General features: G+C 51.2%; 7 protein-coding genes across 7 annotated transcripts; 3 read left to right on the top strand and 4 right to left on the bottom strand.

Annotated features, from left to right (window-relative positions):
• Window positions 1–860: 860 nt before the first annotated feature.
• On the bottom strand, window positions 861–2,897 carry ALTATR162_LOCUS3106 (uncharacterized protein; the record flags this gene model as incomplete). Its single annotated transcript, XM_043310712.1, has 1 exon — window positions 861–2,897. One exon carries the CDS (start codon window positions 2,895–2,897, stop codon window positions 861–863), a length of 2,037 nt encoding a protein of 678 aa, XP_043166647.1.
• A 244-nt stretch (window positions 2,898–3,141) lies between these two features.
• On the top strand, window positions 3,142–5,614 carry ALTATR162_LOCUS3105 (uncharacterized protein; the record flags this gene model as incomplete). The annotated part of the gene is made up of 2 exons (XM_043310711.1): window positions 3,142–3,884; window positions 3,934–5,614. 2 exons carry the CDS (start codon window positions 3,142–3,144, stop codon window positions 5,612–5,614), a joined length of 2,424 nt encoding a protein of 807 aa, XP_043166646.1.
• A 2,447-nt stretch (window positions 5,615–8,061) lies between these two features.
• Window positions 8,062–8,580, top strand: ALTATR162_LOCUS3104 (uncharacterized protein; the record flags this gene model as incomplete). Its single annotated transcript, XM_043310710.1, has 2 exons — window positions 8,062–8,392; window positions 8,447–8,580. 2 exons carry the CDS (start codon window positions 8,062–8,064, stop codon window positions 8,578–8,580), a joined length of 465 nt encoding a protein of 154 aa, XP_043166645.1.
• A 2,086-nt stretch (window positions 8,581–10,666) lies between these two features.
• ALTATR162_LOCUS3103 (uncharacterized protein) lies at window positions 10,667–11,629 on the bottom strand (the record flags this gene model as incomplete). The annotated part of the gene is made up of 1 exon (XM_043310709.1): window positions 10,667–11,629. The coding sequence occupies one exon, from the start codon at window positions 11,627–11,629 to the stop codon at window positions 10,667–10,669; it is 963 nt and encodes a 320-aa protein (XP_043166644.1).
• A 1,454-nt stretch (window positions 11,630–13,083) lies between these two features.
• Window positions 13,084–15,825, bottom strand: ALTATR162_LOCUS3102 (uncharacterized protein; the record flags this gene model as incomplete). The annotated part of the gene is made up of 1 exon (XM_043310708.1): window positions 13,084–15,825. One exon carries the CDS (start codon window positions 15,823–15,825, stop codon window positions 13,084–13,086), a length of 2,742 nt encoding a protein of 913 aa, XP_043166643.1.
• A 1,665-nt stretch (window positions 15,826–17,490) lies between these two features.
• Window positions 17,491–18,539, top strand: ALTATR162_LOCUS3101 (uncharacterized protein; the record flags this gene model as incomplete). The annotated part of the gene is made up of 3 exons (XM_043310707.1): window positions 17,491–17,790; window positions 17,896–18,343; window positions 18,400–18,539. 3 exons carry the CDS (start codon window positions 17,491–17,493, stop codon window positions 18,537–18,539), a joined length of 888 nt encoding a protein of 295 aa, XP_043166642.1.
• A 938-nt stretch (window positions 18,540–19,477) lies between these two features.
• Window positions 19,478–20,794, bottom strand: ALTATR162_LOCUS3100 (uncharacterized protein; the record flags this gene model as incomplete). The annotated part of the gene is made up of 3 exons (XM_043310706.1): window positions 19,478–19,753; window positions 19,803–20,359; window positions 20,407–20,794. 3 exons carry the CDS (start codon window positions 20,792–20,794, stop codon window positions 19,478–19,480), a joined length of 1,221 nt encoding a protein of 406 aa, XP_043166641.1.
• Between the last annotated feature and the right edge of the window lie 1,340 nt (window positions 20,795–22,134).

Raw genomic sequence — 22,134 nt, 5'->3', positions numbered from 1 at the left:
GCATGTTCTAAGAACGTAGTGGCACCCTTCAATCAGCTAGTGGGACAAGTCAACGTTGTAGTCAACGTCAGCCGCTGAATGATAATACCGCGGAAACTCAACTTCGATCTGTGGGGAAGTCCTCAAATTCTGCATTCTGTCATCATCCTAGCTTACATCGAACGCCAGGCTCTGATCATCTCGAATTACCATACACTCTGGCATGCGACCTTATCTTTGACGTACGAATTAGGAATAGCGTGCGATATGTGTGGCAAGGGCGTAAGCGGGCCTTGATGCCGCTAAGAATTGTTCCTGGCCGGACCGAGTAGGCTGGACTTGGTGTGGGGGCTCCGTTTTGCTATGTGGATCCGGCATCTGTCCAGCGGAGATACCACCATCTGATCAAACTGTCGTGCCTTAGGGAGATGCTCGTCCTGCGCAGTTTTTGGCAGTTTTTGACAGACGGTAGTCGCCAACATCGCGCAAGTTCGTGAAACGTCATAGTGCTTACTGAGCAAAACTGCGTGTAACAATACTCTCGTATAGACTCTATGCCTGCGATTGTTGCGAACAACTGGTTGGAGACGACGATGGGATCGTCGTTCTTCGTCTGCAACACCAAAAGCCTCGGAGAAGCCTCGGCTGACCTTGTATCGCATGCGAAACAAAGGGGTTGAAAAGCAGTATTTCCGGAGAGATGGTGGATGGTCTACTGAATTCTGATGCTTGAGGCTGAATATCTCCGCGGTCCCAAGGAAGCTGCACGCTTGCCGAAACTAGCCACCCGGCATAGTGTGAGCCTCTAGACTATTCCCGCAACAACTCCATTGAGTTTGGGAAAACGTCCATTCGCCGGATACCTGAAAAAGTCGAGGCGATTACCCAACAAGTTTCTCTTTGAGTGTTTGACCCTGTTCCAAAGGGCCGACTTGTACTTGCCCTCGGAGTTTTTGCTGTATCGTTTCTGCGCGAGCCCTCATGCGCTGTTCAGTCTTTTCCTTTACACTGGCTTTGACATATCGACCCTTCACTCCGTGTTTAAGACGTGTGATCATATCACCTGCCTTGCCCTTGCTAAGATCCTCTGGTTTCAATTGATCCTCCTGCGGGCGAAATTTGTTGATAAAATCAACTTGCGCTTGCGATGCGCGACCCCTACGCCATGGTTGGTTCTTTGAGATGTAGAAGTGTTGGAAAGCATCAGCCGCGTACGTATCAGCCGCGTGAACAACGTGATCAAAAGACTCTCCTTCGGCGACGACACGCGGTGTGCCGTAGGGACTTTTGATGATCTTGTCCGCCGGTAACTTCCAGTAGTACTTCGCTTTAAAATGACCTTCGATATTCCCGGATGGCTCTATAACTAAGTAGTTGCCAGTGTTACCGGTGAGAACGTACTTTCCGTCACCAACACCAACCCATGCATTCTGGCTAATGTTGCGTATGTATTGATCGGCGGAAGTGTCCGCTATCAGATCGTGTACAGAGTCATACTCAGTGAAAGAGATGGTCCCAGGTAACTTCTTTGCGACAGTTCTCTTCTTGAGCTCAGAAGCCTCCTGTTCACGTTGCTTCTCGGATTGTCTTTCTTCTTTGAGCTTCGTCATGGTCTTGGTGTCTGCTTGGTCAATGATTTCATCTGGATCAAGGCCGAACAATGTAGGCGTTGAGACTACTCCGGTGCTCAGTGCCGCAACCATGTCGATGATGTGACAATTCCGCTTTCCATCATGTAAACGCATGCCACGTCCGATCATCTGGACAAGAAGATTGCGAGACTTGGTGGGGCGAGCTAGCAACACGCAATCGATATTAGGGATATCTGTTCCTTCTGTAAATACACCACAATTTAGCAGGACCGGAAACTCGCCGTTCCTGAAAGCGTCGATACGTGCACTGCGGATCTTGGTTGGTGTGTCGCCAGTGACGAATTGAGCATTAATCCCGAATGTCCGGAACCTAGCGGTGAGGTCGGTGACATGGCTAAGGTCAACGCAGAAGATGAGAGTCGAGTGCCGGTCTCTTGCCTTGGCCAGCCATGTCTTTACAACAATTTCGTTCGTTTCTTCGGTATTGATGACTGTAGAGAGGGCGCCGGTCTGAAAATCGCCACTGATGCCAGTGCCTACTTTGTTCAAGTCGGCCTTGATTTCGACAGTTGTAAAAACGACATCAGAAAGCCAATTCTCGTCAATCATATCCACGTAATCACGGTGATAGACAATGTGATCGATAACAGCCCCAAGCTTCTTTCCGTCGAAGCGCGAGAAGGTGGCCGACACACCGACAAGGGCGGGAGCCTTTGTACTAGTCCAGTCAGCCGGATGTCGCAGTCCAAAGTGCTCCAAGACATCGAGGTATGTCTGGCTGACAATATGATGTGCCTCATCCACCAATACAAGCTTGTACCGCGAGGGGTCAAACTTGTCCAGTCGTTGACCCGATGTAATGCTTTGTATGGAGGCGACGGTTATGTCGGCGGCACCAAAGGCTTGGTTGCTGCCCATTTCGATGTCTACATGTTTGTCGGGGTATGCAAGACTGCAGTGGCGGGCGGCTTGTTCAACGAGTTCGCGGCGGTGGGCGAGAATGAGCGTCTGTGAAGCCTCGCCAGTAGCGGGTATGCGATCGATGAGGTGGGTGAAAATGACTGTCTTGCCCGAGCCGGTTGCCAGAGAGACACCGAGACGTTTGTGGCCAGCATTGAGATACGAAAGCACAGCTTGTATGCAGTCTTCTTGGTACTCGCGTAGTTGAATCTTCGACGGTGAGGGAGGCGGAGGTGGTGGTGGCAAGCTAGGAACTACGTTCTTGGAGCTTTTTGATCTTCTTGAAGCATGTCTTGCTGTTGCGCGAACAGGCCCATAGCCCATTCGTCTGCAGTGTCTCAGCGCATGTTGGGCGAAACGGAACATCAAGACGCGTTCCAGGGTTGGGTGGGAGCGAAGATGTCGCGAAGTCACGACGCATGACGCAGGTCCAAGGCTGTGCCATGTTGTACGCCGAGGCCGAGCCCCACCCAAATGTTTCCCGCGTTCTTCACCCAAAGTTATCCTCTTCACCTTTCACCATGGCCGCTATACGCGCAAGACTATACGACCCCACTCAGCATATCTTCTACGGAGATACTGAGTGTGCGCCTGTCCTATCGCATCCGCCATGAGTTCCGCATCCGGCTACAAGCATTCCGAACCGTCGGAAGACTCCAGCGACGAAAGCTCGCGACCACCTTCACAATCAACCTCACGACCAACTTCTCGCCGCCAGTCGCCTACATCCCAGACACCGCGCAAGCGACGTCGCCTAGAGTCCATCGATCCTGCCCGTGTACGCAAATATTACCTGGAAGGAAAGTACAACGACGGCTACCGCGTGCTCTTTAACGAGGACGTGAGTCGAGCTGCTGCGCGCTTCGAGACAGATGTCGAAAGCTTCCAGTACTACAACAGGCAGATTGGGTCATCAAATTGGTCAGTAAGAGAGCAGGCCATCTTCTTCGCCGCTCTGGAGCGATTAGGAAGGGACAACATCCCCGGCATAGCAGGAGCCATCGGCACCAAGAGCATACCGGAGACGCAGGAGCTACTGCTACTGCTTCACGATGCTGCCACTAAGCAGGGCGATGTCAAGGTGACACTTCGCGACGTCCCTGCTGCCATCGACGTGGGCGACGAATGCAACGAGCAGCTGGATGTTGCAGGTGAAGCCCTGGCCTGGTTTCAGGAGGTCTTCGAGGCCAGCCAGGAACGAGACAAGTTCGGCGACTACTGGCTGATCACGCCTGCTGTGGCTGACAGGATCGAGAGCGCACTCGATACTAGACGTCTACGAGCGACAACATCGCCGCTTGCAAGCGAGCCAGAGCCAGAGCCTTCTCAAAGAGGTGGCAGAGTAATCGTAGGGTATATGGAACTCACCCAGAATAAAAAGAGACGTACTGACATATGCCAGGGCATGTACTTCATGTAAGAAGTTTAAGCAAAAGTGCGATCGAGCAACGCCGTGTGCCAACTGCGTGCGACGGAATACGGGCGAATGCACATATCCAGAGCAGTCTATAAGATCCGAAACGGGCGACCAACCGGACAAGAAATCGATCAAACCTAAGCGCAAGGCTGATATTCTCGAAGACATACCTGAAGCCGGTCTACTACAGCCACAGGTTATGCTCACCCTCTCCAAGACACTCTTTATGAACCGCTCGCCAACAATACCATCGCCCTGGCCACATTGGTCCGAATACACCTCGGAGTTTGCTCGAGAACCAAGCATCTATCGTAGCGCCTTCAGCGATCTCCATACCCTGGTTGTCTCCGTCACCAAGCGCCTCGTACAGACGGCTATCATACAAGCGACTTCACGACTTCGAGCACAAAGGCAACGAATGAAAGGTGGTATCCCTCTAATAAAGAGGAGAGATGTCCTGACTGCTATCGATGTTGTGGGTATGCCACGGAATAGTCAAGAGAGATGGCGAGGAGTAGCCAGACGATGTGCGTTGAGAGTATACGAAGGTAAATGGTCCCGTTACTGGCGTAATAAAACCAGACGAGAGGTGCCGTGGGATGAGGTTGAGCGAATAATGGCCTCAGTCGAGCCGTCGGTAGAGCCACCGACGACAGACGCAGAGACATCCGGCAACGATACTGTTGGATTTAGTGCAAGAGCCAAGCGGAGCGGAACGCCACTTCCCATGGATCAGCTTGCGCTGTCAGATTCCGACGACGACTCACTTCTCGAAAATAGCGCGCCTCCTTCCCGAAGCGCCTCCCAATCCAGAGATAATGTAGACCAACTTGCAAACCCGCACCCTACCACGGAGCCTGAGAAACTTGAGCCTCGCAAATTGACTTTAGGGGGGTTTGATCGAGAGACAAGTCGAAGGGAAGAGCAAGACCTCTGGGACATGCTTGGTCTTGAGCCGCTCGTTAAAACTGAAGAAACGAATATCGGTGGAAATAGCGACGAAGATGACCCCGACGAAGGCGAGAAGATCAGAACGCTTCCCCATGGTTGGCGCTCCTGGACAAGTTGTCGTGCCGAATGGGAAGAATTTGACACACCTCCACCTGAATTTGCCTTTCTTGCAAACCAGAAGCCTCTCGACGTGCCACCTATCTTACAAGGAGACACTTCAGACACCGCAGAGTCTAGCTCCGACGATGACACTGATGCGTCAACGGAAAGGCCGAAGCATCGGAGCAAGCCGTCAATACAGCAAACGATTGAGTTGCAAACTCGCGGCACCCACGCTTATGCTGCTTTGCAAGGACGAAGCTCAGAGCCCGTTAGGTCCACGAGCCAAACAGACTCTCCAAACGATGATACTAGCGATGGCAACGTGGGAGACCATAAGCTGCCTCGAACGCCTATCGAATTTACGAGGAAAGAACCATCTACCTCAGGATCGAGCCGCGATTCAAATGACAGCAGTTACTTCAAATCGAAAAGGCTGACCCAGTCTAATGGACCTAATAGTAAACCAGTTTCCATCGCATCATCGAGCGATGAAAGCAGCGACGTGGAAATGGAGCAGCCTGTACAGTCCGTTGAGACCCGGAATGATCCGTTGCATGTGGTGCTCTCATACGACGAGCCGAAAGAAATGGACTGGGAATCATTCATCGACTAGTGCATAGCATAATTGGCGTGGCCAAATTCTAAGTTCGATCGTAGATTCAATTGTATCTTCTTCACAAGATAGCGGCATCCGTTGTGTGGTCTGGAGTTGTTGAGGCATTGTCTGCAGTGTCGAGCTCTATGACGTGACATTTTACGTACTCGAGAGCAAACGCCCACTCGGACCAGTCCATCGAATTACTTGATTTCGATTCCAACAGCGTCAAACCTCCTCATCCACTTAGATGACAGCATGTCAAGACCTTTTTTGAATTCTAGTGAAACAGCAGTAACTTGTGATGGGCTGATAGTTGACAAACACCCTAGTGACGAGCTCAGAGTGGGTAGCTGAGTGAGTTGTATGTCGTATCCACGAATGGATCAAACTCGAGGTCACACCAATGCTAAGCGCTATGACTACCAAAAGAACAGGACTAGCCACTTCACTGGGAATGTAGTGCTGAGTGCACCAACAACACAGGCAACAGTTCAGGTATTGACGCATTTCATTCGCTTTTTCACACCCTCTTATTATATACAAAAACCCTTCCATGACTTCTCTATTCTCCCAACACACCTGCAGTAAAGTTTCAATACCTTACTTGAATCGACTTCCAGCATCCAACATTCGACGTCCAACCTCACCCCCACCTCACCGCACCTCTCATCTCCAAGATGCACTTCTCCACACCCCTCCTCTCCATCCTAGCCACCCTTGCTACTCTCACCATTGCTCACGATCACCACGACAAACCGAAAAAGGAGCCGAGCAAGGAGCCGAGCTGTGGCGCCCCCTTCTGTGCGCGGGGTGAAGCTATGGCTCATGCAAAGGCTTCGATTCTTGCTGAACATGAGGCAAAGGTCGTGGCTATCATCATTCCTACTGCTACCTCCTCTGTCGCTGGTGCCAAAGCAAGTAGTCTGAATTGACTGCTGAGATAGGTGACCGGTATATCATCATTCTTGTAGGATGACCAAATACTTGGCTGACTGGAGATAGATTGCTGGGTTCGTCGCAGTGACGGCTCTCCAGGTGCGACAACCTATAGTCGGGAATGTCGTGTCATATGCCGGTATTCCTTATTGGTCATATCTTTGTGGGCGGAGCCGAGGAGAGGCGACTCGCTATGTTCGGTATGAGTTGATGGAGGTATGCTATGAGCAGCTTCATGAGTGGCGGGTATGACGGCTCTCTACAGTTGGGACACGGTACGTGTATCAAGCCACAAGTAGCTGTGTAACAAATCGATAAGTTCATCGACTCACGTGAGCAATATCTAGGTATGACTATGTGATGATTCATAAGCCGTGAAAACATCATGTCAGCGCGTTCCTGAACATCGGCTGGCTTGATTCGTACATGGCAGTAACGAATACAACATCGAATTGATGGGCAAGAGGGACAGGGGTTGGTGTGTCTCCACAGAACACAGCGTTCGCGCCGTCCACTAGAGGGATGTCTAGGGTTTCCTCACCGACGATTTAACCCCAGCCAATACTTAGCAGTGATATAGTTCGTAGGCAAAGAGCAAGCCGGATAAGCTCGCTATTGCTGACTTCAGAATACCGTATGGCTTCCTTGAACGTTAAAAGTGACAACTCGTCAGTGACGCTTTCGAGCGTTAGCTCCTGCATGGCGGGTCGACACTGATCAATAAAGTCGCGGAGATCTTTGCTGAGACCTGCCGTGTCAAAAGCTGCCCAAAGAGGTAACGCTAACTTTCGACTCTCGCCGTTGATTTGCCATTCCTCATGTATGAGATTGATCCCGATTCGCGGAACGAATTCGTGGATGGAGATAGTCCAGGTCGGCCCCAGGAACTCTCCGAATGGGTTTTATAGCCCACATTTAGTAGGCCGCCCGTGCCAGAAGACCACGGTGTCGAAGCAGGGCTGTACGACACCAAGCCTGTGTGATAGGGAGATGCCTGGGCCACGTTTTGCCCGCCAGGTTGAAAGGCACTCTCTACAAACGGTTCCGAGACAGAATTCGTCAACCCACCCAAGCTGGGTATATGTGTCCACTGCACGTTTTCCAAGGTATCCAGTGCTATTGTGCTATTTGCTAGTTGTGACCATTGCTGTAGGTTGAAATTGTCGAAATTGTAAGCCTGTTCAGGATTTGGATTTGGTGGTAGCGTGGGGAATGTCTATTTCGAATAAGCATCAAAGAAATCCAACTAATTGTTTTATACGCACCGTGTCCCATGCATATCCTGCGTAGCCAAATGCACTGCCAGAAATTGGGTGCCATGAGGGTAAGGGTGGCTGCTCCGGCGTCTGAAGTTGCGCGATCGAGCTGCCTTGTTGGATAGGAGGATGGGAAGCTCGGTTTTCTCCATGTTTGGGGTAGATGAAAGGATCTGGTCGATTCCACAACGATGGATCGTTCGCCGTGGTAGATCCCAAGAAGAGTTCAGCTGATGCATCAGGCGCCGATGAACCAAAGTTTGCCAGTAGATGCGGCGAATAGGTTTCGTGGCTGCGGCAAGCTTCTACCACTCCACATTCCTCCCGTATTCTCGCCCTTTCTTCGCGAATTACCCGAACGATACAATCACTAGCTATCGATCCGAATATCAGGAAGGAATTCTAGACCCGAAGAGAGTCGTCCTGGTAGCTCTCGACGACCCCAAAGACAATAAACCCGATTCCGTGTATGATGCGCTCAAAAAGATATACCCTCAGAAGCCAACGGGTACTGATGATGACGACGGCAAGGTCATTGTTGGAATCGTGAGCATGTCCTTGGAATTCGACCCCAAGCCTCATGGGCAATTCCAGCCTGAAGGTAGGCTTATGCTCTACAACAAAAGGTATCGCAATCTAACACAAGTTAATTTAGGTGAAGATCCACCGGAACCACATGCTGACCCTGAAGGCCGCAAAAGAGATGCATTTCCCGATGCTCTGAAGCTCGTTGACAAGGCTTTGAAAGATCCCGAGGAGAAGCACGTTCTCCATTCTTTGGAGTGTTAGCAACAGACTAACATGTTGATAGATGGCTCAAGGATCACATGAAGATCTTGTCGCTCGGTGTGCATCCTGGATATTGGAAGAATGACCGTGAACACGATTTGGTGAAATGGTGCCTAGCTCTGGCTGATATGGACAAAGTGCCAACATGTGTGAGTGCCTCACCCATGGGCTCGAAACTGTGCAAGAGCCTTGGTTATGTCGAGAAGGAGCTGGTTCTCACTGAAGGTTATGAACACCATCCAGAGCCCATAGATATTTTTTTTCCAGCAGCTTACTGTTCCTGACACTGGTGTGAAGGCAGAGCTGTAAGCGGACGAAGCGTGACCATGGTTTGAGCTTGTCAGGAAGGGAACAAAAAACGTATTGTCGTAATAGCACGCTCTAATTTCATCGGGGTTGTGTCGTTAAGCCGTGAAGTTTGAGTGGTGCATCTCCAGCTGCTTGATGAGAGTTACCGTGCTTGTAACTGCACCATAATGCATGGAAACGCAAAGTTTATCACACCTAAAAATACTCAGCTGCTCTCATCCGTTATACCGTTTAACATGTAGATGCACACGTGTGTCTTTGTGTAAAACTCGCTATAGGCTTGTTCGCAGCCGCTTCGCCAAACTGCGAAGGTGGGAACGGGGTGCGCCGTCGTTTGTTTGTTCTTTCCATTTGCCAAAAATTTTATTTGGTGATGTATTCTAGCTAAGCTTCGCTGATAGTGAGGCTTCTCACGATGACTCGAAAGCCCATGGTATTCGCAGTCCTTGTTGTTCGGTGGACGCTCGTTCCATTGGTCGAAAGCCGGTGTAGCTCTCGAATATTGCGCTCAGCCGGTAACATCTTCAATTCATGCGAGGAACCGGGAATGAGATTGAGCCTACCGGGTAGCTGCATAAGACGGCAGATCAAGATGCAGGAACGAACAGAATCCCAGACAGACAACCACTGCAACGGATACCCAACACACCAATCGCTTCAACGATATCAAACCCATCGAGATACTTCTTCAAGATGCCTTCAGCAACCAATGGCCAGTCAGGCAGCCAGTCTTCTTTTCCACGTGATATTGATATGTGCTGGCTAGTAGCAGAAGACCAGAAGGGTGCCAATGGGACGCGAACAGCAGTCGAAGCTTCGTTGCAGACGAACGTCGTGAATAGCCAGACATCATCTAAGTAGGTATTCGGTTAGCCAAAACAAAAGGAAGAGAAAGAAACTCACAACAGGAACAACTCTAACACGTAACAGTGCGCAGACTTTTCAAGCAAGGCTCAATGCCCTGCCAGCCGGTACGATGATGGAGCGCTACCTTACCGACATGAGCAGCTCGATCCCAGGAAGATTCAACAACAAATGAATTTGTCGAAGAGATTGAGTCGTTGAGGGTGATCGACCTTAATGTGAGAACATGGATAGTCTATGATGCGCTAGAACTCCAAATTATCTTCCTTTATCGCGTTATTAGTGTTTAAGTCTTGGCTAGGATCAATAGACTTGTACTACTTCCCACAATCTTGAAAGTGATCGCATACACCAAGACCGCTTTTATAGACTACATGATAAGCATGCGAATGACGCCATGTGAGAGATAAAAAAGAAGATAAAGGAGGGCAGACAGAAATATGTTTCGCTCTGCGCAAAATCTAAGCCCTACAAGATTCCAACTAAACGAAGAGAATCAGATTCTGTGTGCCCACCGTCCTTAACAGAACTTCGGTGCAGCAGATTAAAATCGGTGACAAGATAATGCTAAAACTTCAGGTTGTAAACGAAGTGGTAGATGATGTCGTTAGAAACAGAAGGGTTAAAAGAAATACGATGGAGTAACGTACTCCGCAAGCAATTATGTACCTAGGTTTCACCAAGACCCTTACACTCAAAGAAGAGATTCCAAAGTCTGATTTAATGGCAAGTCTGCTGATCTCTAGATGAGATCCCTTAGATTGCGATGAGTTGGACTGGTGGGTGGCTTGATCGTGAAAACAACGCCCACTTCGTTTGATTTCAACAACGAAACCAGAGGTGCTCCTCGTCACGAGTCGAAATATTCAGCACTACTAGTGACAACAGGAGTATAGCGAAGTGACGCTATTCATCACGTTCCATTCCGGATGTGTTCCACTTTAGTATCAATCCTATGCATACAACTCCACTCATCCAAGTAGAGTTCCTGCACCAGATTGACACTACCAAACCACTTCTCGCCCAAACCAGCGCCTGGTAGATCTGGGTTGAGCTTGAGAGCTTTGGCGTTACCAGTCGCTGCCCCATATTGTTCAAAATGCTTCAACGAGTCAATGGCCCACACCATCTGCTCGTCGTCGCGATAATGCTCCTTCAGTCTCGCGCGCCTTATGTCTTTCCTTATCTCAGCTTCGGCGGTCGACCAGGGCGATGGATAGTCGGAGGGCATGAGCTTCTCGCCCTTCTTCAGACGCGCGTTGTTGGCTTGGATCTTTTTGGCCGTCTTGATGTGCCACTCGTCTTTCAAGACGCGGAGCCGTTCTTGTTCACGGAAGAAGAGCTGTAGCATCTTCTTCCAGTCGAACCTGATCTCGCGGGCTGCGACGTCGATGGTGAGGTCTGGTAACTCGGTATCGTTCACCAAGCCACCGATGCTGACTGTGTAGTTGGGCATTTCAGCCTTCCAGTTCTGCACATTCTCTTCCCATCGGCGCGTCACCTTATGGTAATGCTCGCGTTCTTTCTTTCCTTGTCCTTTATCCGAGCTTATATCCGGTCGCTCATCTTTGAACCAGGCTGTAACCTTATCTTTGCCTTTGCCCCGTTGCGCGAGTCTTGTGGACACCTCAGGCCTCTTGCTCTTCCCGCCTAGGTTGTATTTCTCAAGTTGAAAGTCTATGCGCATATCCTTCAGAAAGTGTTCGCCGAATGCATGCTCGACGCACGCGCGAAGAGTCGGAGAGACGCGTCGGACGACGTTCCAAAGGTGTGCGAGATCGGTATGATAGCGGAAGACGTTGATCCACACCTCAGCGGGTAGCGAGGGACAAAAGGTTTCGCGAGCGGCGATACGGCGTGGAGCTTTCGAAGCCATTCGGTCTCTGTCGCCCGGGACGTTTGAACTACATGGTGCTTCAAATTCTGGTAATCTTGTGCAAGCCGCGTTGAACCCCAAGTTCGCGAGTCATGCCAATGACGTAAGCACGGGTTGCATGACGGGAGGTGTTTGTTGTCGACTTGTCCATACGACTCCATATATATATATTTACTGTGGTGTAGTAGGATAACACGTGATCGGAGGGACAGTATATATACTAAAAACCTTTCAAGAGAGAAAGGCAGCTTCTTTCTTCAATTCCACTCTAGCGATTGCTCTCGAACTACTTCTTTCTGCTCCTCTATCCGATTGCGGGTCGAACACCTGCCTCCTAACTTTGCTCGATACCTTATCGTACTACATTACATATATATATATACAAAGCAGCTTGTTTCTTCTCGAGGTGCATTTAACTACAATCTAGTTAAAATAGCCGAATAGCTGCAGCATGATGGCAAGCGCTCTCTGCCTGTTGCTCGTATACGTGTTCCTGCTTACCAGCTGCCTATTTGACACAATGCGTATAAACGTGACGCATTCCTTCATTGCGTTCCTCTATCTAAGCCCATCAAGCTCTTTGGTCTTGTACACCATGTGCATATTCTTTGTCTCTTTCCTCTCGGTCGAAGGCTCGAGTGGCACTGCAATCGCATAGTCGGAAACCACAAATTATACTGGATAGCACAATGGTCCCACCGAGTGCAGTACCATGAGGATTCTTTGGAGCTGCCTAACAGCTATTTTCGCATGTACTTGAACTATTTTTCACTTGAATATGCCTCTCATTAATGATGGTACATAGATATATAAACCCAATAATCCTCCAGAAGATATTTCAAACTGAAGGATAATAGAGTCCGCACTGAACGGACATTTTGGACGAGATTCACTTGCAAGCATCTTAACACAGGTATTTTAGATTAGAAGAAACTAGTATGTAGAGAATTTCATTCTGTCTGGGATATACTATAACTAGACCAAGGCTTTTCCTCCATAAGCGCCGATGAACGAACGTCCAATCTGTGTTCGTGTCTCCCAATGTCCCTCAGTTTCCTATCCCAAGCAGCATAGAAGAAAAAAGGCAACCACCCAAGCCTAAATCATTACACGAAATCAAAACGACTACAGCAACGAAATGGGCTCAGCCCTTCCTGAGGAATGAAAAGGAAAAAAAGAGTTGGGTAAGACAAATACATGAAGCGTAGAATAGGTAAAATACACGAAGCAACAGGCGAAATGAAAGCGCGAAGAAGACAACAATAAGAACAACAATAACGAAATAGTAGACTGGTATCGCGCGACAAGCAAGAATTTATCGGTCGGCATGACAGGGACGTAAGAAAAGGCGTTACGACGTGAACGACCATCCTGACCGTTGTGATTCTCCCCTTGAAAAACAATCCAAACGCCAGCGGGTATAGACAATATCAATGTTGAGTAGTAACAGGTTTCTAGATTGCCGAGGCACGCAGCGCGGCCTCTGGTGGTGTAGGAGGCAATGGCATATTGGGTGGAGGCGCTGGGAGACCCATGCTCGGAGGCGGTGGGGGAAGGGGCATATTGGGTGGAGGAGTAGGCGAACTTATGTTGCGGGGTGGCGTAGGTAGGGGCATGTTTGGTGGTGGTGCGGGTGGTGGCAATCCCATAGATGCGATACTACGCCTGGGTGTGATGGTCTTTTGCTGCGCGAACGCCTGCTGTCTCAACGCCTCGATACTGGGTGTTGGCCTATGCGCAGCAGCATCTGACAAAGGAGCAGGTGCATTAGACATTCTCCGACCGGGAACAAATGATGGTGTAGATGCAATGGCACGAATTGGGCGGGATGACAAGAAAGGCGCGGGATCGGCAGAGCGGATCTGGACTGAAGCAGGACGGCGCAAAGCTTGTGATGCTTGAGCGGAATGTAGACCATGAGGGTTGGTAGTGGGCTGCATGTTTGAAGCTGCCGAAGGTGGCCTTACAGGAGCAGTCACTGACCGATTCATGTGGGCGCCCGCAGGTAAAGGCGACGGTGTAGGCGATGGTGTGAGAGAAGACTGCCGCCTCGAAACGATTGTAGATGAGTCGCCGTGTTGTGCTTGAGGGCGTACTGGGAACGGCCGTAGGAAGGGCTTCGGCGAAGCAGACGTTCGACGCCGAGTTTTGTCACCACTGGTAGAAGCATACATGGGTGCTGGTCCCATTATTGACTGACGTTGAGCGGGAGGCGGGGGTACTGGAGCAGGGTTTTTGGGCGGAGGTGAGACTACGTCCCGTCGCGGTGGAGCGTTGTAGATGTGCGCATTGAATCGTACCGGGCTATCTTCTCGAGTGGGCAGAAGATCATTGCCATCAGCCTGATCAGGATTTTCGATTTTCGATTGAGGAGGCGATGAACGCGCATCATCGATAGTCTGCACGATGGCTGGCAAAGTGTCCGCGCTGCTTAGAGCTTCTTCTTCTTTCAATGGTATTACTGGGCCTGCAACAAAAGGCTTGCCTAGTTCTGGCACGGTGGGAGAGGTTGGGCTGTATAGGGAGTGTCGTTTGCTCGTAGGGGGCGTCGTCGCCGTTTGGCTCAAGTCTTCATTAGTGATTGGCAAAGGCTGCATTGACCTGCGGCGAGACGACATGGTGTTGTTCGGATTCATGTGAAATGACCGTAGAGACATAGCACTCCGGAGAGGCTCACTCTCGCCGGTCGCGATAAACTCCTCCTTGAGAGGCGAATGTGGTGCAGGGGACGACTCTCGCGAAGTGTTACGAGTGCCTGCACCAGACGCTGACGTAGCTGTTGACATGAACGAGTATCGCGACCGTCCACGAAGCTGGTCCAGTTGTACTTGATGCTGAGAGACGGGCGTCGAAGCGACAGATGACATTTCTACTGAGAGGCGGCTGTTATTGTTAAACCGAGTAGACTGTCCACTAGAAGAGTCGATACTGTTCTTCGTCTGGTCGTTCTGATTAACTTCCCACTCAGAGGCTACGATTTTTGGCGACGTCGAATGCTGTGGTTCAACTGGAACGACTCGGCTGACAATGTGAGGGTCCCGGTTGACTCGATACCGATGACTGGTAGTCTCTGATGAGTTCTTTCCACCAGAGTCATCAGTAGAAGAGGACGCTCGAGCGTAATCATCCTTTGCCTTCATGCCGCCAAGGTTATCGATCTCCTTACGCACAATGGTCATCCATTCATCCATTTCTTCCGCACTCTCAAGAACCAGGAGGAAGCTTGTGGCTGACTTGCGCATGGTGGCGTTTTGTGTTCGCAAACGTGCGAGAAGAGAGTTCTTTGGCCCTGACTCAAATGTTCCGTCGTCGCTGGCGTGGCTGGAGATCTGTAGCACCCAGTGCTTGCCAGGTATAAGGTCACAGGCAAATGCCGCTGATTCTTTTCCCAGCTTGAGCACTTTCTCGGGCAAACGATCGAATGCGCCATCACCAGCATATTGGAGCACAAACCCTGCTGTGACCAAGATGTAAATCTTGTTGACAAGTTCTGGGGTCTGTGGGTTTAAAACAGAGTTGGACATGAGGCGCTTGTGTGTCTTTTCGAGCTTCTTTGTTTCTGTGCCGTTCTCTGCGATTGTGGACAAGTCGCGCTGAGTGTCCATCTTCTCGCGTAGCGACTCGGCTTGCTGTCTTTGACTTTGTGACCTCATCAGAATCTCTGGAGCGAACACGCATGCCTGTACAGTGGCGTGCTTCAGAGATTGTGGGAAAGCCTGGAACAGTGGAGGTGGATCCCAGTTTCCAAACTCGTGATGTTGTACAGGGGGTCGCATAGACATGGGTCGGAACATCTGGCTTGAGCGTGCGCGAATTGTCTGTTGAACGGGAGGAGAGGGGTTCTGTCTCAGAGAAGACTTCGGTATGGAAATGGGCGGAGTAGGTTTGGGCGGAGTCTGTGGGCGCATTGGTACTGCAAGGCCAACCTCGGTGTGTCCACGAGCTCTCTCTACTTTGGGTCGACTGAAGAGATTGAATAGCGACATCTTAGATGCTACGCGTTCCAGCTTCTTTGTAGGTACTACTGACGGTGTCTGGGATGCTACGGACGGTGACCGTGCAACCGATTCCTGTAGGTTCGCGGTGGATCGAGTGAAGCGCCATCGAGACGTCGTCGACGAGTTGTGAGTTTTGTTTCGCATGTTGCCGACGGGATTGGACGAGGCAGCATAGATCTGGCCAGAGAGATCGGACATGATGGGCGACCTTGGCTTTTGAAGCTGGCGGAGTACGGTCGACTTCAGAGCAACGTTGAGTTAGGCGGATGGGTAATCCAGGTCGTGCAAATTGGTCGCACGGGCTGTCCAACCTGTTCCTAAAGACCCCGACAGGGTAGGCTTGCATTCAGCGTAAGCAAGATCTCGGACCGATGTCAAAGTATGTAAATCGTAGAAAGTAGCTTTTGGTTGGAGTAGTGGTGTATCGAGTATCGTGAGATCAGTGCGTCAGTAGAGAATGTGGAGACTGCCAGGTGAGCGGTAGAAGGAGCGTGATATAGGTGGCAGGACTATAATACAAGGAGAGGGGGAGATCAAACGAGAGGACAGGACATAGGCCCCTAGAGAAGCAGAACGAGCTGCAGATATGACGGAACAGAGGAAAGCAGACGAGACTGAAACGACTTGTCAACGTTGAGTTGAGTCGTGGAGAGGAAAAGTGGCAAGCGTTAGTTGCCGCAGATGAGTGCTCCCTAATCATGGTAGCGTACAGGGGGAGCCGTTCCCAGGTTCCGTCGTGTGTGATGCGAGCGCGCAGGGGCTGCATAAAGGCCCCTTTACGGTCATTTTCAAAAGAAAGTTGGGATAGATGCGATGGCGCCGCACACTAGCGCTCGCCTGGACGATGTTGGCGTGTTTGACCTGGCTAGCCGGTGAAGGGTCGGCACAACGTCTTTTGACAGTGCTCGCGAGCTACATAATAGACTCGACGCCAGCAGCATCGACGAAGTGTTGCCCGGACGCAGCGGAAGAGAGTGGCCTCCATCATCAGGCCCCGACGACGATGTAGATTAACGAGGTACCGCCACGATGTTTCGGCAGCGACCTTTTGCAGTCCTGCCCAACGCGGTAGCTAATTCTGCCTGGCCCAACGTGGAAATTTGATTTGCACGGCGTCGTGACTGGAGTCGAGGCCTGCACGATCTACGACACGTCGGTAGGCGTGCGGAAGCTGATCGCCGACAGTCAATACTCGGAGATATTGGATGGGGTTTTCGCATTCCTTATTGCGGAACCCATGGCACGTTCACCTCAAACATGACCCTGAGAACTTGTGGTGATGGCGCGAAAAAGCAGACAGTCGCACTGCTGCAGATGCACCCAGGGTGTGATTTGCGTAGAGAGACACAACTCTTGTTGTTTTGCATGTTGGTAATATCGTCTCAGGTGTGACGCAGGCGGCAAGGTGCATACGCCTATCGATTATGGAGTGATTCTGCCCATCAGCTGCGCAAGGATAACATGCATAGTGTGGATAGTGCGAAGCTTATTGCGGCGCGATATTGCACGAGGCTGGTGCGAAGAAACAAAAACGCGAAATGAGGCTGACGCTGGGGAAGGATTGGGGCGTAGACGTGTTTGGTTCCTGCAGTAGCGCAGGCCAAATTAAGTCAGCCCTGGAGCTGTTGTGGTGCTGTCATGCCTAGCCCCGCTCACCCCACCAACCCTCATCATAGCTCATCGCCAGATCAGTCTGCGCAAGGTCACGCGCCTTTCGTTGCTTCTACCTACATCGCACGCCGCATCTTTAGTGACGGCACATCACACCACCTAGAACAGATGGCGCCAGATTTGAATACCCTGCCTGCTTCTCCTCATGCATCGCCCTCACCCCGCAACCAGTCACCGACAAACTCACGCACCATGGCTACTTCACCCCACTCTCTAGCTGCCACTGCCGCCATGAATGCAGGTATTCACAATGAAGAGACGCGCCGATCCTCTTCTGGTAGTATGCGCAGGGACGTTGAGCGCGCACGTCGCCGATCAAGCATTCGAATGAACCTCAACTTGAACGACCCGGCTATCCCAGCACCTGGAGAGATGCAGCAGAGTCCATCTTCCCGTAGCAGGGGTCCATGGCCGCATAGTCCGCACCATGAGCGTGCTCCTAGCCTGGGCGAGCTACATCAAGAGCTAGAATACGAGCAGGAAGGACAGGTGGTGAGTTTCCGACCATGGACGCAGTGATTGCCGAGAGCGCGGATCGATTCGCTTCTGCTCACTGCTTCGTTGTCTAGAAGCCATCTTTTATACTAATATGTATAGAACCGACTACTCAACATGATCCGTTCCCAGCAGGCCCAGATCAACACGCTCCAGGCAAACCAGCAACAACCCTCTGCTTCCGCCGTCGACGACAGCACACCAACCTCGGAGCGCTCCATGTCCATACCTCCGCCGCTCTCACAATCTACGCACATCTCACCACCTATCACTTCACCCTTGCCGATTGCTGCACAACCACGGTCTCGCTCGCCCTTTGGTTTCGGTACCATCAGTCGCCAATCATCCTTTGCCGACCGCTCACGCCACAGTAGCCATGCCGGCTCCCCTGCTCTGCGTCCTGTACCAGGCCAGGCAGGATCATATGATCCCCACGATATGCTTCCCAGCCCAGCAGCGACTTCAAGAGATGAAAGTGCCTTCTACCAGGCCGAGACCCAGAATCTGACCCGGGAAAACCAGATGCTGAAGCTAAGGATAAGAGAACTTGGTACGTACTTAGCAAGACATCACACTCGAGTCCGGCTACTAATTTGACAACTCCAGAGCGCCAACTAGCAGACCAAAATCTCACCAGCCAAGTCACCCATTCGCCCACCGTCCACTCCGGCCTCGCTCCTGCTTCGACTCGCGAAAGCACGGACCAGGGTAGCGATGGCGGTCAGCCGCCTGTGTCGACAGAGTAGGACTTTTCACTAGACTGTGCTTCGCGGGCGTTTGGTTCAGGTGCCTCCTCTCATGATGTTGATGAAGCGTATTGGCGCAGGAAAAAATGATATGCTGCATGACAAAACGGCGTTTAGGGTATTTCCAAGAGAGAACCGGCGAGCACGAGCTCCTTCTTAGCTATTCGTCGGGTACAGCTACAATTGTGGTTTACATCCTGCTATTTCACGTTTTTCCTATCAAAGTACGTGAACTCTTGACGTTCCATACTTTTTTTTTTTCCGAGTCGCTCCACGGACTAGCAGGAAGAGTACGCATAGGGTCATCATCAATCTCTGCGCCAGGAAGATCCATGTATCGTTCCCGAATCGTTCTTGAAATCTGTTCTATATTCCCCACCGCTCGGCGTAAGCGATGCGCCAATATCGAAATCGCGGTGTAGACTCCCGAGGTTTGTAAGACACGAGTCGGCCTGTTTGATGTACATTAAGTGTCACTTCCAACCAGCAACATGACAAACAACAACCCCACTCGGAGAAATTACTAGTACCCCGCATCGCTTGCGTGTCAACATTCTCAATCTTAGTCCGCGGAAGCGGAATAGTTGTATCATATACAGGCGTACCAAAGAGTTGATTAGTTATATCATCAAGAGAACATGTTTCTGTTAGGCATGCAAGTTTTCGATTTGAACATGAAAATAATGTCAAGCGTTCGAATGGAAGTAGCAAAATGGTAGGTACGCTAAAACATGTACAGTAACCCTGGTATCCGCCAGAACGCTCCGTACCCTATAACCAGTCCCCGATGCCATGAACACTCGCATAATGTCAGACTCCTTAGTCCAGTACTTGCACAGATGTTGATGGATGTGACCCGTCTCATAAACGCCAATGCTCCGTCCAGCTAACCCATGCAAAGTATCAAACTACCTTCAGTCCACTTCGGAGCACGTATCCTACTCGTCCTCCACCTCTTCGACTGTCGCACGTGGTGCTCGTTGCGTGACGGCACCTTCTGGCGCGGCGTCTGAGCCTGTGGGCTGTGGTACGGACTTGACAGGCGCAGAAGCAGGAGCAGCAGCGGGCGCTGGTGCGGCTTGAGCGGGTGCAGCTTGAGCAGGTGCAGCGTCGATAGCACCCTTCTTGGGCTTTCCACCAGCGGCCTTTGCTGCTAATTTGGCGGCCTTCTTCTCCTTCTTTGCAGCCTTCTTTGCCTTGACGTCCTCGGGGGTCTGAAACTGTCAGCTTTTGGTTCACAGGAGTTCGAAAGACAAAATATACCTCTTGCCATGCCCATACTGGTCGGAACGAGTCAAAGAAACCAACATCCTCGAACAAGTTTGGGTAAAGCCATAGTCCAGGAGGCACCGCGAAGATAGTGATGACGAAGATGATGAGTCGAACAATCGCCATGGCGAAGAACAAGCCAATGAGGCCAAGCATGCCCATACTCAGGTACCATACACCCTGTCGTAGGAAAAGCGGCCAGAGAGGGAACAGCACAATCGCAATGACGAGAAGCAGGGCGCCAGCAGCGTACAGCTTCTGCTTCCATTGTGATCCTTCGTATAGCCAGATGTAATAGTTGTCGTCATTTGCGTCCTGGTGCTGCTCAATCTTGACCGTCCACAAGCCCTTGACGCGCTTGGGCTTTGCGTGGTTGTGACCCTCGTGCGCGTTGTCGTCGACCTTTGTGACACGGAGCGCAAGGAGGGAGAGGGGTAGGAGCTTGAAGCAGTTCTCGGCGGAGGCACGGTCATTGACTTCGGGGAGGAGAGGATTCTTAGCACGGGCTTTTTGGTATGCGGGGGACTGCAGAGCACGAATTGCTCGCTTGACTGTGAAGTGTTAGCAATAGATGTATTATCATGGCTTATGTGTCTACCTCTGAACATGTCCTTCCTCTTCTCATCGTGTACAACTGTCCTAGGCTTCAGGTCTTGCGACTTCAACCAATTGGCGACAGCGATCGCTTCTGGTTTCGGTGGGCCGGGCTGGATGGGCTGCTGCTGCTGCTGCTGCTGAGCACGTTGTTGCGCCTGCATCTGCGCCTGCTGCTGGGCCATTGCTTGCTGTCGCAGTCTTTGGACGTATTCTTGAACTGATATTCCGTGTTTCTGTGCCTCGGCTTGAAGTTGCATCTGTATCTGTTGTATCTGCTCGGGTGTGGGCCTTTCACCATTGGGTCCTACAGGAATGGGAATAGAAAAAGAGCCTGGAGGTGGCCCGCCTTGAGGGGGACCTTGCTCTGGTGGGGGACCTTGTTCGGCCATGGTGAGAGTGAAAGTCGTGACCGTCGGTGGTGCGAGGCGTAGCGGTGACTGCGCGAAAATCTGTTTGGGGTGGAAAGCGTTCGAAGAGATATGTGTTCTGTGATTGACAAGAGGGACATTCGTAATAATGCCAGATTACATCAAACCGCGACTGCTTTCGGTTAGACAACAATCCCAGCCACGGCGAATGGTAGGGCCGGAGGCTTGGCAGCCGTCCATGCAACAAAATCTCTGCGAGCTGCACACCTTTTACCTTCCACACCACCGCACACAGCAACTTTTACTACATTCTTCTGCGCGCGTTTACGACCACACGCATCGGTTTGCACTCTATTCTTGTGCAATCTCGGCTATCATCGCCGGCGCGTCGGCATATTGGGCGGATGCTGGATACGCAGTATATGTCGAGAACTGCGCCCCAGACTCATCCCAAACTAACCGTAGCTACTCTCGAGTACCTGCATCTGCATTACGCCTCAGGTTATTACTCGTCTGAGGCGTAAGTCTGCGCGTTGCGACAGGGCGTCGAAGTTCGCCTAGGACGGCGCCGTCTTGTGTCGTTTGGGCGCATGCAGTGCTTCAACGTACAGTTCCAGCAAGCAAACTTTGATATCAATATCAAGCCAGCTTGATAGGTCGCTGCCAGGGATATCCTTGGCGGCGACACTATGCTCGTGATGTTCACTTCACCAACACTCTGGCCCTTACTTCCCTTACTGTATAGGCCTATTTTGGTGTGAAGAAGAGGAAACGACCCATTACTCACCGCGTTGTCTTGCCTTTTGGTTTGGCTCCAGTGGTCCTTTTTCGAGGTCAACATATATATGCATGCAGATACTTCTCATGATAAGCATACGCTGTCAAGTATACGGCTTGCGCCTCCGCCCTATGCCGGTATCTTGGTACACTATGCGGATCGACATGCGCCTGGCACATGAAACGCGGCATCAGTGATGACCTCGTCCAACAATGATTCGACATGTGAAGGCCGACATAAGCATGCGTGTGGCGTCTTTGTCAGACACGACGGACAGCCGTATGTGGCAGTAGTCTTGCCTAAACTCAAAGGGCGGTTGGGGCGCCTCATCTACTATGCTCTCGGCTCGACGAAGTGACAAAGAAAGGGCACGGCGAGCTGTTGGGTCATTGATGCATGGTGGTGGATATTGCGGCACCTGCATTGATGGACGCGCTGGTCGATTAGAGGGCTGATTGGCGTTGGAGATCGCCGTGAACGTTGGATAGACTAGGGCCCTTGCAAGCCGCCGTCTCTCGCGGCTTGATAGCTCTGCAGCCCGCCCAAGTGGAGTTGTGGACGCGCAGTGCGGAGAGCATCAGGA

This window comes from Alternaria atra (assembly GCF_907166805.1).
Source record: "Alternaria atra isolate CS162 genome assembly, contig: 22, whole genome shotgun sequence".
Taxonomy (NCBI): Eukaryota; Fungi; Ascomycota; class Dothideomycetes; order Pleosporales; family Pleosporaceae; genus Alternaria; species Alternaria atra.
The sequence above is the reverse complement of the archived record's forward strand: the minus strand, read 5'-3'. Positions and strand labels throughout refer to the sequence as shown.